The sequence below is a fragment of the Vitis vinifera genome, chromosome 4, assembly GCF_030704535.1.
Source record: "Vitis vinifera cultivar Pinot Noir 40024 chromosome 4, ASM3070453v1".
Lineage (NCBI taxonomy): Eukaryota > Viridiplantae > Streptophyta > Magnoliopsida > Vitales > Vitaceae > Vitis > Vitis vinifera.
In genome coordinates, this window is record NC_081808.1 from 22,595,604 (window position 1) to 22,607,791 (window position 12,188).

The 12,188-nt window shown below is 34.2% G+C and overlaps 1 protein-coding gene across 1 annotated transcript; it reads right to left on the reverse strand.

The window, feature by feature from the left end:
* Positions 1 to 1,398: 1,398 nt before the first annotated feature.
* On the reverse strand, positions 1,399 to 4,079 carry LOC100853847 (isovalerate--CoA ligase CCL2). Its single transcript, XM_059736494.1, has 2 exons — positions 3,432 to 4,079; positions 1,399 to 2,931 (listed from the first exon to the last, which is right to left on the reverse strand). The coding sequence occupies exons 1-2, from the start codon at positions 3,759 to 3,761 to the stop codon at positions 1,489 to 1,491; spliced, it is 1,773 nt and encodes a 590-aa protein (XP_059592477.1). The 5' UTR covers positions 3,762 to 4,079; the 3' UTR covers positions 1,399 to 1,488.
* Between the last annotated feature and the right edge of the window lie 8,109 nt (positions 4,080 to 12,188).

Consider the following 12,188-nt stretch of genomic DNA (forward strand, 5'->3'; position numbering starts at 1 on the left):
TTTTCATGAGTTTGATTCATTTTGGATCCACTGATATTTTATGTCAAATATCTGGTGATATATCGGTAAAATCGAAGTACCGATATGTCCGTGATTATCGATATTTTCATCCTTAATTTCAAGGATGAATGGTTTGTGAAGATTACTCTTGATGTCCGTATAGGATAGTTCTTGACTTTGTCAAGTGTGAATACCATTACAAGGAGTTCCATTTCGATGATTGTGTAATTCCTTTGAGCATCATTGAGGGTCTTGTAGGTGTAGTACGCCATATATGGCTTACCATCCTCCATTTGACCTAGTACAACTCTCATTGCATAACCATTAGCATCACACATCAAGTTAAATGAAAAAGACCAATTAGGAGGTCGCACGATTGGTGTGGTGGTGAGGAGTGACTTCAGCCTCTCGAAGGCCTCCTAACATGCCTTACTCCATACAAATTATGCATCCTTAAGCAATAAAGTTCATAAGGGTCAAGAGATTTTTGAAAAGTCTTGTATGAACCTCCTATAGAAACCCATTTGCCCCAAAAATTGTGGTAGCTTTGAGATGAGCTCAATTTTTGTTGGATCTACCTTAATGCCCTCTTTGTAAATGATATGGTCAAGTACTACCCTTAAGGTTGCCATGAAGTGACACTCCCCCAATTTAGGTCCAAGTCCTTCTCAATCCACCTATTCAAAACTTTCTAAATATTTTGAAGTCACTAATCAAAGGTCTTCCCATAAACAATTAGATCATCCATGAAAACTTCCATGGTCTTTTCTACCATGTCATTGAAGTTGCTAAACATTAACGCATTGCAAAAACTAAAAGGCATGTACCTATAACATAGGTACCAAAAGAGCAAGTGCCATCCAAGAAGCAATAATAATCTTGTCTAGCTACCCTCTCCAAAACCTGATCTAAAAAGGGTAGTGGGAAGTGATCTTTCTTGATGGCTGAAAGTGAAATGTTTATCATCCATAAAACAACCTTATTTAAATCATTGAGAAGTGAAAATAACAAATAAGAATGAGATGAGAAGTATTTAATAAAATTCCAAACTCATGGTGGTTGAATGCATTTAGTTCAAACCTTAGGGAGGTGAGTGAAATTTACCCTTTAAACTATTAAATGTATTACTATCTTTATAATTTTTGTATATTAGATGATAAATAAATAATAATCACCAATAAGATAAAGAACATGTATAAATGGTAGTAGATATATCAACTTTTGTGATGGTATGGAGTAATGAGATTAAAATTGTTGAAAGGTTTCCAAGTCTAGCTTATAAATATGCTCATGTATACCATCTAAAGGGGCAACTTCAAATTAAGGCAGTTAAATGTTTAGAGAAATTCTTGGATGGTCCAATATCACAAGTTTCATTCTATCAGTCACCTAAACTAATTATGATCACCAAAAGTTGATTCATTTCTTTTACATTTTATTGGAAGTAAGAACAAATTTTACTGATGTTGTTTTACAATTTTCCTCCCCTCAGGAAAGGCTACCCAAGGCCTTTGCTTTCTCCCTTAGAATAAACTTTTGAATCTTTCCGGTGGAGGTTCTTGGAAGATCCTCAAAAATAACTGTCTTGGGTGCCATGTAATGTGGCAAATGATCCCGGCAGAACTTGAGTATTTCTTGAGCATCAACATCAAATCCCTCCTTCAACTTCACAAAAGCACAGGGTGTTTGGCCCCAATGATTATCTGGCCGTGCAACAACTGCAGCCTCAAGAATTGCTGGATGATTATACAACACTGTTTCAACCTCAACAGTGCTTATATTCTCCCCTCCAGAAATAATGATATCCTTCAAGCGATCTTTCATTTCTATGTACCCATCTGGATGTTTTACAGCAAGATCCCCACTTCGAAACCATCCACCCCTGAAAGCTTCTTCTGTTGCTTTCTCATCTTTAAGATATCCACTCATTACTGTGTTACCTCGGAACATCACCTCGCCCATGGTTTTACCATCAGCAGCTACACTCTTCATGGTCACAGGATCTTTTATGTCAACCTCCTCCAACCCAAGATGTTGAACTCCTTGTCTAGCTTTGAGTTTGTATCTTTCATCAGGAGGCAGAGAATCCCACTCGGGTTTCCATGTGCAAATTGTTCCCGGACCATAAGTTTCTGTAAGGCCATATAAGTGTGATACACCGAAGCCCAGCTCCTCCATCTTGCGAAGTATGGGCGGAGGTGGTGGCGAACCACCTGTCATTACTTCCACCTTGGAAGGAAGAGGCCTCCGGTCACTGACTGGTGAATTCACAATCATGTTCAACACAGTTGGTGCCCCGCCCATGTGGGTGACTTTGTGGAGAGCGATGCTGTCAAATATGTCCTTTGGGATGACACGCCTAAGGCATACGTTGGTGCCACCTTGAGCTGCCACTCCCCAAGGCAGGCACCATCCGTTACAGTGGAACATAGGCACCGTCCAGAGGTAGACAGGCATTGAGCCCATTCCATGGAGAACAAAGGTTGCAAGGGAATTGAGATAGGCACCTCTGTGATTGTAAACGACTCCTTTGGGACTGGATGTTGTGCCAGAAGTATAATTAACACTGATTGGATCCCACTCATCTATGGGCCGCCTGATCTCAAATTCAGATTGTCCAGTTGCAAGGAGACTCTCATATTCATAGCCGTCAGAAGTACTGAAGTTGGTGGGGGGTGAGCCATCAGATTCTACAATTAAGACCAAGATGGGTGGTTTTGTTTCTGTCTTCTTTAGAAGATCAAGTGCTACATGAGCAATTTCAAGTAATTGGTAGTCTACAAATATGATCTTGGCTTCCGAATGACGAAGCAGGGTTGACACCATGGCTGAATTGTGCCGTGTATTAAGTGTACAAAGAACAGCTCCAGCCATTGGGACCCCGAAATGAAGCTCATACATTGCTGGAACGTTGGGGGCCAATACTGCAACCTGATCAACTAATTTAGAATTCCGAACATGAAGAAATAAGGTAAATTTACACAAATCATTCCTAGGTTGTTGATCATGTCCATGGTAGTTTCTGGGGTCTAAAAATCCATAAGGAAAAATCAAATGCCAAGAAATTAGCCATAGCCACTTCATCAGATTCCTCTGCCATTCCCTATTTTAACAATTCGTAAATTTGAGAGATGCCAGTACCAAAAGATTAACAAGAAAAATCACAAGCAAAGCCAATCACGCAACTCATAAGGGGAAAAAAAAACCAAAAGCACAAAATTTGCTTAATTTTCAAATAACAAAAAAAAAACTAAAGATAAAAACCAAACTGGATAGAAAAAAAACAGAGATCAAAATGAATAAATCAAAGAAAGGAAATCAAAACAAAAATTGAACAACCACCCAGAGAGGAACTCTGCAATTTCATTCAACAACAGCATCAAAGTACACCAACAACAATCAGAAAATAAAGTTAAACTACAGCAACTTACAACGTCGCCTCGCGAAATCCCCAACTGGGTGAGAGCAGAGGCCAATTTGAGACACCGTTCATGAGTCTCGCTCCAAGTATACTTCACAGATCCATACACAACTGAGGTTCTGTCTCTGTAAGCCGTTGCTGACCGCTCCAAGAAGGTTATAGGAGACAGGGGCACGTCATTCACCGGGCATCGAACCAGACCCTCCGTTGATTTCCATGACCCAGGTCCGATATCCCCAGAAAAGTGACAGAATCGTCGAGAATCGTGACTGAGATTTGGATGAAGCCGGTTCAGACTAAAAATGCATCGAATCAGTGAATTCTTGAAAAACGGGTTCATGGCTGCCAAGTAATTGAGATGATGACTTGGCGCGTAGAAGATCGGATGAAAAGATAATCGAAATAACACGATGAGGGAAGAAGCTGCAACGGCAGGTTGAAGAATTTAAATATGTTGCAGAGTGCTATAGGATAAGCATGAGTAGCCCTGTTGTCATTCCCATCATGATGAGCACTTTACTTTATTTTTTATATTTTAGGTTCGTTAAAACTTCAATTTTTCTCAAAATTGGATAAGAAACGTATGTTTTCCGGTGAACATGAAAGCTTCAAAAGCTATCATCTTTTAGCTTGACTTGTGATGGTTTCCAAACATAGAGGACTGGATCAAATCAATAACACAGGTAAAAGTGAGATTTATGAAAATATATGAAAAAAAAAACAAAACTCATAAATTTTAAATTAGTATTATATTTATTTATTTAAAAATAATTTAAAATATATGTCTTTTTTTTAATTAATAAGTCATTCAATTATTCCTCAAAATACTTTTTATTTGTCATGTACTTCGAATCAATTAACAATTAGACTTTCTATGGATGTTTCTCATCTTTTTAGATATTTTATTATTATTATCATCATTTTATTATTTTATTTTTAAAGATTTTTTTCTCTTTAGAAACAAACACCTCATAGGATTCTTATTTTAACTTCTTAAAAGTATAGGAAATATTATGCAAAAAAATCTTATTTAAATGTGATTAATATTTTTTTTTCTTAGAATTTTAAGAGGAAATATTATCAAACAAATCCTATTTAATCATAATTACCAATTCAAAAAGTAATAAGATTATTTATTAAATAATAAATAATAAATAATAAATTTAGTAATATATAATTATTTTAATTATGATTAATTTATTTAATATAAAATAATATTTTATTTTTATACTATATATCAAAGTACAACCATATTGTAAAACATTTTATGTCTGAAAAACTCTTATAAAAAATTTTATTCACTATTATGTTAAACAATTATTAATATTATATAATAAATACAAATTTATTATTGGTTTATTTATTATCAAGAATATTAATTTATTTTTAACTTATTAATACTAGAATAACTCTTCTTATTATTTTTTTTTTTCAAATTCTTACTTTATAATATTTCTAGAGAAAAAAAAATCCTAGATAAAATAATAATAATAATAAAATGTCTTAAAGAAAATAAATATTTGCCGTGAATAAGTCTAATTGTCAATTGATTTGGATGGCATGACAAGTAATTGACTATTTTTAGGAATAATTGGATGATTAATTAAAAAGTGCATGTATTTCAAATTATTTTTAAATAAACTAATATAATACTAATTTAAAATATTTGAGATTTTTTTTTCTAGATATTTCCATATTAGTGAATCAAATCCGACTTTTCCCAATAACATGGAGTTGAATGACAAATCAAGAACTTACTCCAAGTTAGGGATTCAAATTCAAAGGAACAAGGATGATTTGAATTCTTTAGATAAATCTTTTATTTTTTACTTTTTATTTTTTCATTTTTAAAATTAAAAATTTTATAAAAGAATATAAAAAAATTTATAAGAAAAAAATTACTTTATACTCCTTAAAACTCTTCAAAATTTTTAACTTGGGAAAAATTGAAAAATTTTTAGCTCCTTCAATTTAAGATTTTAAAAAGAGTTTTTGGCATTTCCTATTTTTCATTTGAAAATAAAATTTTTTATACAAAATGTAAAAATTAGTATTTTGAAAAACAAAATTTATCTTGATTTTTTAAAACTTATTTTTGATTTAAAAAGCTTGAGGAAAATAAAAATATTCGCTTCATATTTTTCACTCTTCTAAATTTTAAAACTTATAAGATTATGTTTGAATTCTGAAAATGGAAGGAAAAAAAAATAAAGAAAAAAAAATTAAAGCCAATAAATTATTTTTATATATTATTTCAAACTTTTTTCACTTATTTAACTCTTATATATAAATATTAAATATTTTAAAAATATATAAATTTCTTAATAATTTTAATTATATTAGTAAATGTTCATGTGCGTAGTTGAGTACAATAAACAAACAAATAAATAATAAATTGAAAAAAAAAATAGATTTTCAAAGCATTGCAAACTTTTCTAGTTTAAAGCCCCAAACATCTTGTGAATAACAACAATAATTATCACAAGGAAAAGAATATATAAATATTACCTTTCTTTTTTGTCCTAAGCAATGAATTTCTCATTTTATAAAAATGAAAAAAAAATTATATATTGTTAATACTTGTAACTTAAAATTAATATGTTTATAATTTATAAGATGACATATTAATATTCTTATAAATCAAAAATATGTTAAACCTCATATTCTTGGGTAAGTGTGAAATGAGACCATTTAATTTATTATAATATGAAGCTTTTATTAAGTTTAATAGAAATGTTTTCACAAAATCTTGATTTGGATTTTAAATTGAAATTTACTCAACACAACTTTAGTTTAATTTGAAATGTTTTGGACTAAGTATACATTTATTTAATTTAAATTATAGGGAAAAAGATTTCAAACCTTCAAGCCAAGTAATTAAATTTTTCTCCAGCTTCATAGTACTGGATGAAGGTTCAAACCTAAAACACTGTAATGATTAAACCTCTCACTCAAATCAGGTATATAAAAAAAACTTCAAAACATTGATAAATCATTGTGAGAAAATACAACAATAATAAATTAGCGTAAGGTTGTATGGTATAATATTAAAAAAACAACATCTCCAATAAAGTGAGTCATCTCCAAACTTGAAGATGGTTAAGATAAACGGTTTCATGCACATTTCTATTTTGCTGAAACTTGAATAAGAAGAACACAACAATATTGTTCTATTCTATGAATGATAACTTCATTTAACATGTTTGTATTCGTACTCTTCTTTCTTACCGTTCATTTCTAAAGACTTTGAATGCTTTATTTAGATACCCATATTTCAATTTTAATGAATAAATTAGGTGTTGGAGCTTTGAAAACTTCATTCAAGAGCTTTTGTTTAAGATTTAAAACCCTCTAACTCTCATTTGAGACTCATAATCTCAAAATTGAGAACAAAATCCTCTCCTTTTGTCTTTCATTCAATTTTCTCATAAAATTACTAAAACCAAACAAAAAATCAATTCTTATATATACAGGAAAAGTGGTTCTGATTCATTAATTTGAAAATATATATATATATATATATATATATATATATATTGTCACGCCCCATGACCCACTCCAAGGGCGTGACGATCAATTCACACTTTAAACGCGAAGGCTTACAGTGTAACCTGACCCAAACAATTATCTTGTAATTGGAAGTTACCAATTACCAAATACCTGTTCAAAGTAGCGGAACAAAATCTAAAATCCTCAAAATTCAATTTCAAAACTAAAACATCCACTATCCAAAATCCATTATCCAAATATTTGCAAACTTAAACAATTCAAGTACTAGAACAAATTTCAAAATCTCCAAAACTCAACTTTGATCTAACATAAAATTTGAAGGATCAATATCCAAATAACTTCCAAATACTAAAGAATCCAAATGAACATAACTAACAGTTAAACAAAATCCAACATAAAATCCTAAGTCAAATCCTAATGATGACCATTCCTCAGCTTAGTCATCACTCCTTACCCGAACTAAGAGTACCTGAAAAATTTTCAACAATTGGAAATGAGCTCACAGCCCAATAAGGAATATTAATGCAGTTCATGGATCAAATATTTCCATTTCAAATAGGAGATATCGTTTTTTTTTTCTCATCAAATATCAGAGTTTCAAAAATACCAATATATTTAAATTTCAACCAACCATTTTCATGTCAAATTCAAACAATAATCTGCCGCCACAACACACCCAGAAATTTCCTTCAATTTTTTTTTTTACTCAGATTTATTCTTCTAAATTTCAAAGTTTCTCAATTTCCAACAATAAACTGCCCCATGTTCATAATTTAATTATTTTGTTCTAAACATTTAGGAAATTCCTAATTTCTAAAATTTCCAATTTTTTTTTTTTTTTTACCAATGAAATAATTCATGTTCATGAATTTTCAATGTTTTGATTTAAAAACTAAATAGACAAACCCTAATCTAGATTTGGGTTTTCCAAAAGATATCTAATGTGTTTGAAATTAATCAATGAATCTAAAATATTAAACTAGGGGTTAGAATCTTACCTATAGAGATTTGTTCTTCAATCCTGAAATCTGACTCCAACCTACGTTCTCTGAAATTCTGCGAACAGGAACTCTATTTAGAAAAAAACAGGAAGAAATAGAATTTCTAATTTATACCTAGGGTATTTATTCGTAAAATTACACTTTTACCCCTCTTCCACTTTATTAAATTAATTAATTAACTAATTTAATTATTATTAGTAATTTCCTAAATTACCCTTAAAAAATACTTGGACGTTACATCCTCCCCTCCTTAACAAAAGTTTAGTCTTTTAAACTTGACATACCTGAGTCTTGAAATAATTGAGGATGTTTTTCTCTCATCTCTTCTTCTAACTCTCAAGTGGCCTCTCGGATACTATGATTGCTCCACTAGACCTTTACCAACTTGACAACAGCATGTCGCAGTACCTTATCCATCACATCCACAATTTGAACGGGTACCTCTTCATAGGTCAAGTCCTTAGAAATTTGAATAGGCTCCAACTCCACAACATGAGAGGGATCATAAATATACTTCCTCAAGGTTGAAACATGGAAAACATTATGAATCTTAGATAGACTTGGGGGCAAGGCTACTTTATATGCCAAAGTGCCTACTCTTTCTAATATTTCAAACGAACCCACAAAACGAGGACTAAGTTTTCCTTTTCTCCCAAATCTCATCACAGACTTCATAGGTGAAACTTTCAAGAACACATGATCACCCACCTCAAACTCCAAATCTTGCCTACGATTATCAGCATAACTCTTATGTCTACTTTGAGCTGCTTTTAATCTTTCTTTAATCAAAGCAACTTTTTCAACAGTCAACTGCACAAGTTCAGGCCCCAAAAGTTTCCTTTCTCCAACATCATTCCAACAGATAGGAGATCGACATTTTCTATCATACAATGCCTCAAAAGGTGCCATCCCTATGCTAGCTTGAAAACTATTGTTATAGGCAAACTCTACTAAAGGTAAATGATTATCCCAATTACCTTGCAAGTCCAAAATACAAGCTCTCAACAAGTCTTCCAAAACCTGAATTACCCTTTCTGATTGGCCATCAGTTTGAGGATGGAAAGCAGTACTAAAACTCAACTTAGTGCCCAAAGCTTTTTGTAGACTATGCCAGAATCTAGAAGTGAAACGAGGATCTCTGTTAGACACTATAGAAACTGGTACTCCATGCATTCTCACAATCTCCTTCACATAAAGAGAAGTTAAACGATCTAAAGAAAAGTTGACTTTCATAGGCAAAAAGTGAGCAGACTTTGTCAACCGATCAACAATCACCCAAATAGCATTATTACCCCCTAAGGTTCTTGGCAATCCTATCACAAAATCCATGGTAATATGCTCCCACTTCCACTCAGGAATAGCAAGTGGCTGCAAAGACCCTGCTGGTCGCTTATGCTCAACCTTCACCTGTTGACACACTAAACACTAAGCCACAAATTGTGCAATATCACACTTCATACCTGACCACCAATAGTTTTGCCTCAAATCCTTGTACATCTTTGTCCCTCCTGGGTGGATTGCAAACTTGGAACAATGAGCTTCCTCTAAAAGCTCCCTCCTTAAGTCTTCATCATTTGGGACACAAAGTCTAGTCCCAAATCTCAAGATCTCATCATCTGACAAAAAAAAATCAGGCTTACTGCCCCTCTTAACTTCCTCCATAACTTGCACTAATTGGGAATCATTCTTTTGTAGGGTCTTAATTCTCCCAACTAAGTCTGGTTGTACTCTGAAATTTGCTACAAGTGCTCCTAAGCCCATAACTCGAAAGTGGACTTGTAAACTCCTCAACTCTTCAAGTAACTGCCTTTGACAGCCTCTAATAGCTGCTAGAGAACCAACTGACTTCCTACTCAAGGCATCAGCTACAACATTCGTTTTCCCAAGATGATACTGAATAATACAATCATAGTCTTTAAGTAGTTCTATCCATCTTCTCTGTCTCATGTTCAACTCCTTTTGGGAAAATAGATACTTCAAACTCTTATGATCTGTGAATATCTCACAAGTTTCACCAAAAAGAAAATGTCTCCAAATCTTAAGTGCAAAAACCACAGCAGCTAACTCCAAATCATGAGTAGGGTAGTTCCTTTCATAAGGCTTCAACTGTCTAGAAGCATAAGCTACAACTCTCCCATGCTACATAAGAACACAACCCAAACCCTGATGAGAGGCATCAGTATACACCATAAATCATCCTGAACCTGAAGGGATAGTCAAAATAGGAGCTGACACTAATCTATTCTTCAACTCTTGGAAGCTACATTCACAATCATCAGACCACTCAAACTTAACTCCCTTCTGTGTCAACTTAGTTAAAGGTAGGGCAATCTTAGAGAACCCTTCTACAAACCGCCTATAGTAACTAGCAAGTCCCAAGAAACTTCGAATCTCAGTCACAGTACTAAGTCTTCTCCAATTAGCTACAACATCTACCTTTCCAGGGTCAACTGAGATGTCATCATTGCTTACCACATGCCCAAAGAAAGAAATTCGGTCTAACCAAAACTCACACTTCTTCAGTTTAGCATACAACTACTTATCTTTGAGGGTATGTAATACAATACTCAAATGGTCCTCATGCTCCTCTCTACATCTTGAGTATACCAAGATGTCATCTATAAAAACCACCACAAACTGATCTAGATAGGGCTTGAATACCCTATTCATTAAGTCCATAAAAGCAGCAGGTGCATTAGTCAAACCAAAAGGCATAACCAAAAACTCATAATGCCCGTATCTAGTTCGAAAAGCAGTCTTGGGTACATCTTCACTTCTAACCCTTAACTGATGATAACCAGACGGAAAATCAATCTTAGAAAACACACAAGCACCTTGTAGCTGATCAAACAAATCATCAATCCGAGTAAGGGGATATTTGTTCCTCACTGTCACCTTATTCAACTCCCTATAGTCAATGCAAAGTCTCATTGAGCCATCCTTCTTTTTCACAAATAAAACAGGAGCTCCCCAAGGTGAAACACTGGGCTTGATAAAACCTTTGTCTAATAACTCCTGAAGCTGAACTTTCAACTCCTTAAGCTCCACAGGTACCATCCTGTATGGGGCCTTAGACATAGGACCTGTTCCTAGTACCAGATCGATGGTGAACTCCACCTCTCTCTCTGGTGGTAAGCCAAGCAAATCCTCTAGAAAGACATCTTACTATGGGTATGTCTTCCAACTTCAAATCACTTTCATTACTCATCACACTAGCCAAAAATCCTTGGCAACCCTTCTTGAGCAAGCTACTAGCTCGCAAGGCTGAGATCATACGCAGTGGTCTGTCCACATGCTTCCCTTCAAAGCTAAACTTAGGCTGACCAGAAATACTAAACATCACCCTTTTCTCAAAACAGTCAATAGAGGCATGGTAGGAAGCTAACCAATCCATCCTCAAAATCACATCAAAATCCTGAAAGTCAAGGAGTACTAAGTCAACTGGCATTTCCCTATAACCAATCATCACAATACAATTTCTAAGCATTCTACTGGCCACAACAGAATCTCCCACAAGAGTAGCAACAATCAAATCAAAGTCCATGCTAGCAACAGGCAAACCCAACAAACCAGCAAAAGATACTAAAACAAAAGAGTGTGTTGATCCAGGATCAATCAAGACTCTAGCAAATAAGGTGTGGATTCGGAGAGTACCTGTCACCACATCAGAAGTGACCTGAGCATCTCGATGAGTCATAGCAAACATCTGTCCTTGGGCTTTGGGTTTCTGTTTATCCTCCTTATTTTCCTCTTTAGGCTTCTCAGTGATGAACTTCCTATTCTCTGGACAATCTCTGATCAAATGTCCTTGCTTCCCACAACCAAAGCAAGCTCCAATCTCTCTATAGCATGGCCTACCCCCATGCTTCTTACCACAAGTAGGACAAGCCCCATCTAAATTCTGCGCTGCCTTCCCTTTATTCTGATTTCTTCCTGATGTAGACCTTCACTGTGCTTCATTACCATGAGCACTATCACTCCTATTTCTCTTCCTTTGCTGTTCCTTATACTGATGAAGCTCCTCATTATCTTTCTCTGCTATAAGGGCTCTATCAACAACCTCTGAATAGACACCAAGCTTCAGAATAGATATCTTGTTCTTCAAATAAGGCTTCAATCCATCCTGAAACTTTAATGCCTTTTCCTCCTCTGTAGCAATCAACTGTGGGGAAAAACGTGATAACTCTGTAAATTTGGCCTCATACTGAGCCACAGTCATATCCCCCTGTTCCAAACGAATAAACTCTCCCACCTTC

What these genes read in the sequence shown, in the direction of transcription:
- LOC100853847 (XM_059736494.1), bottom strand. Translation starts at nt 3,761, where the DNA reads ATGAACCCGTTTTTCAAGAATTCACTGATTCGATGCATTTTTAGTCTG. An exon ending in GGATTTCGCGAGGCGACGTT is followed by an intron (nt 2,932 to 3,431) that starts GTAAGTTGCTGT and finishes TTAGTTGATCAG; the next exon opens with GTTGCAGTATTGGCCCCCAA.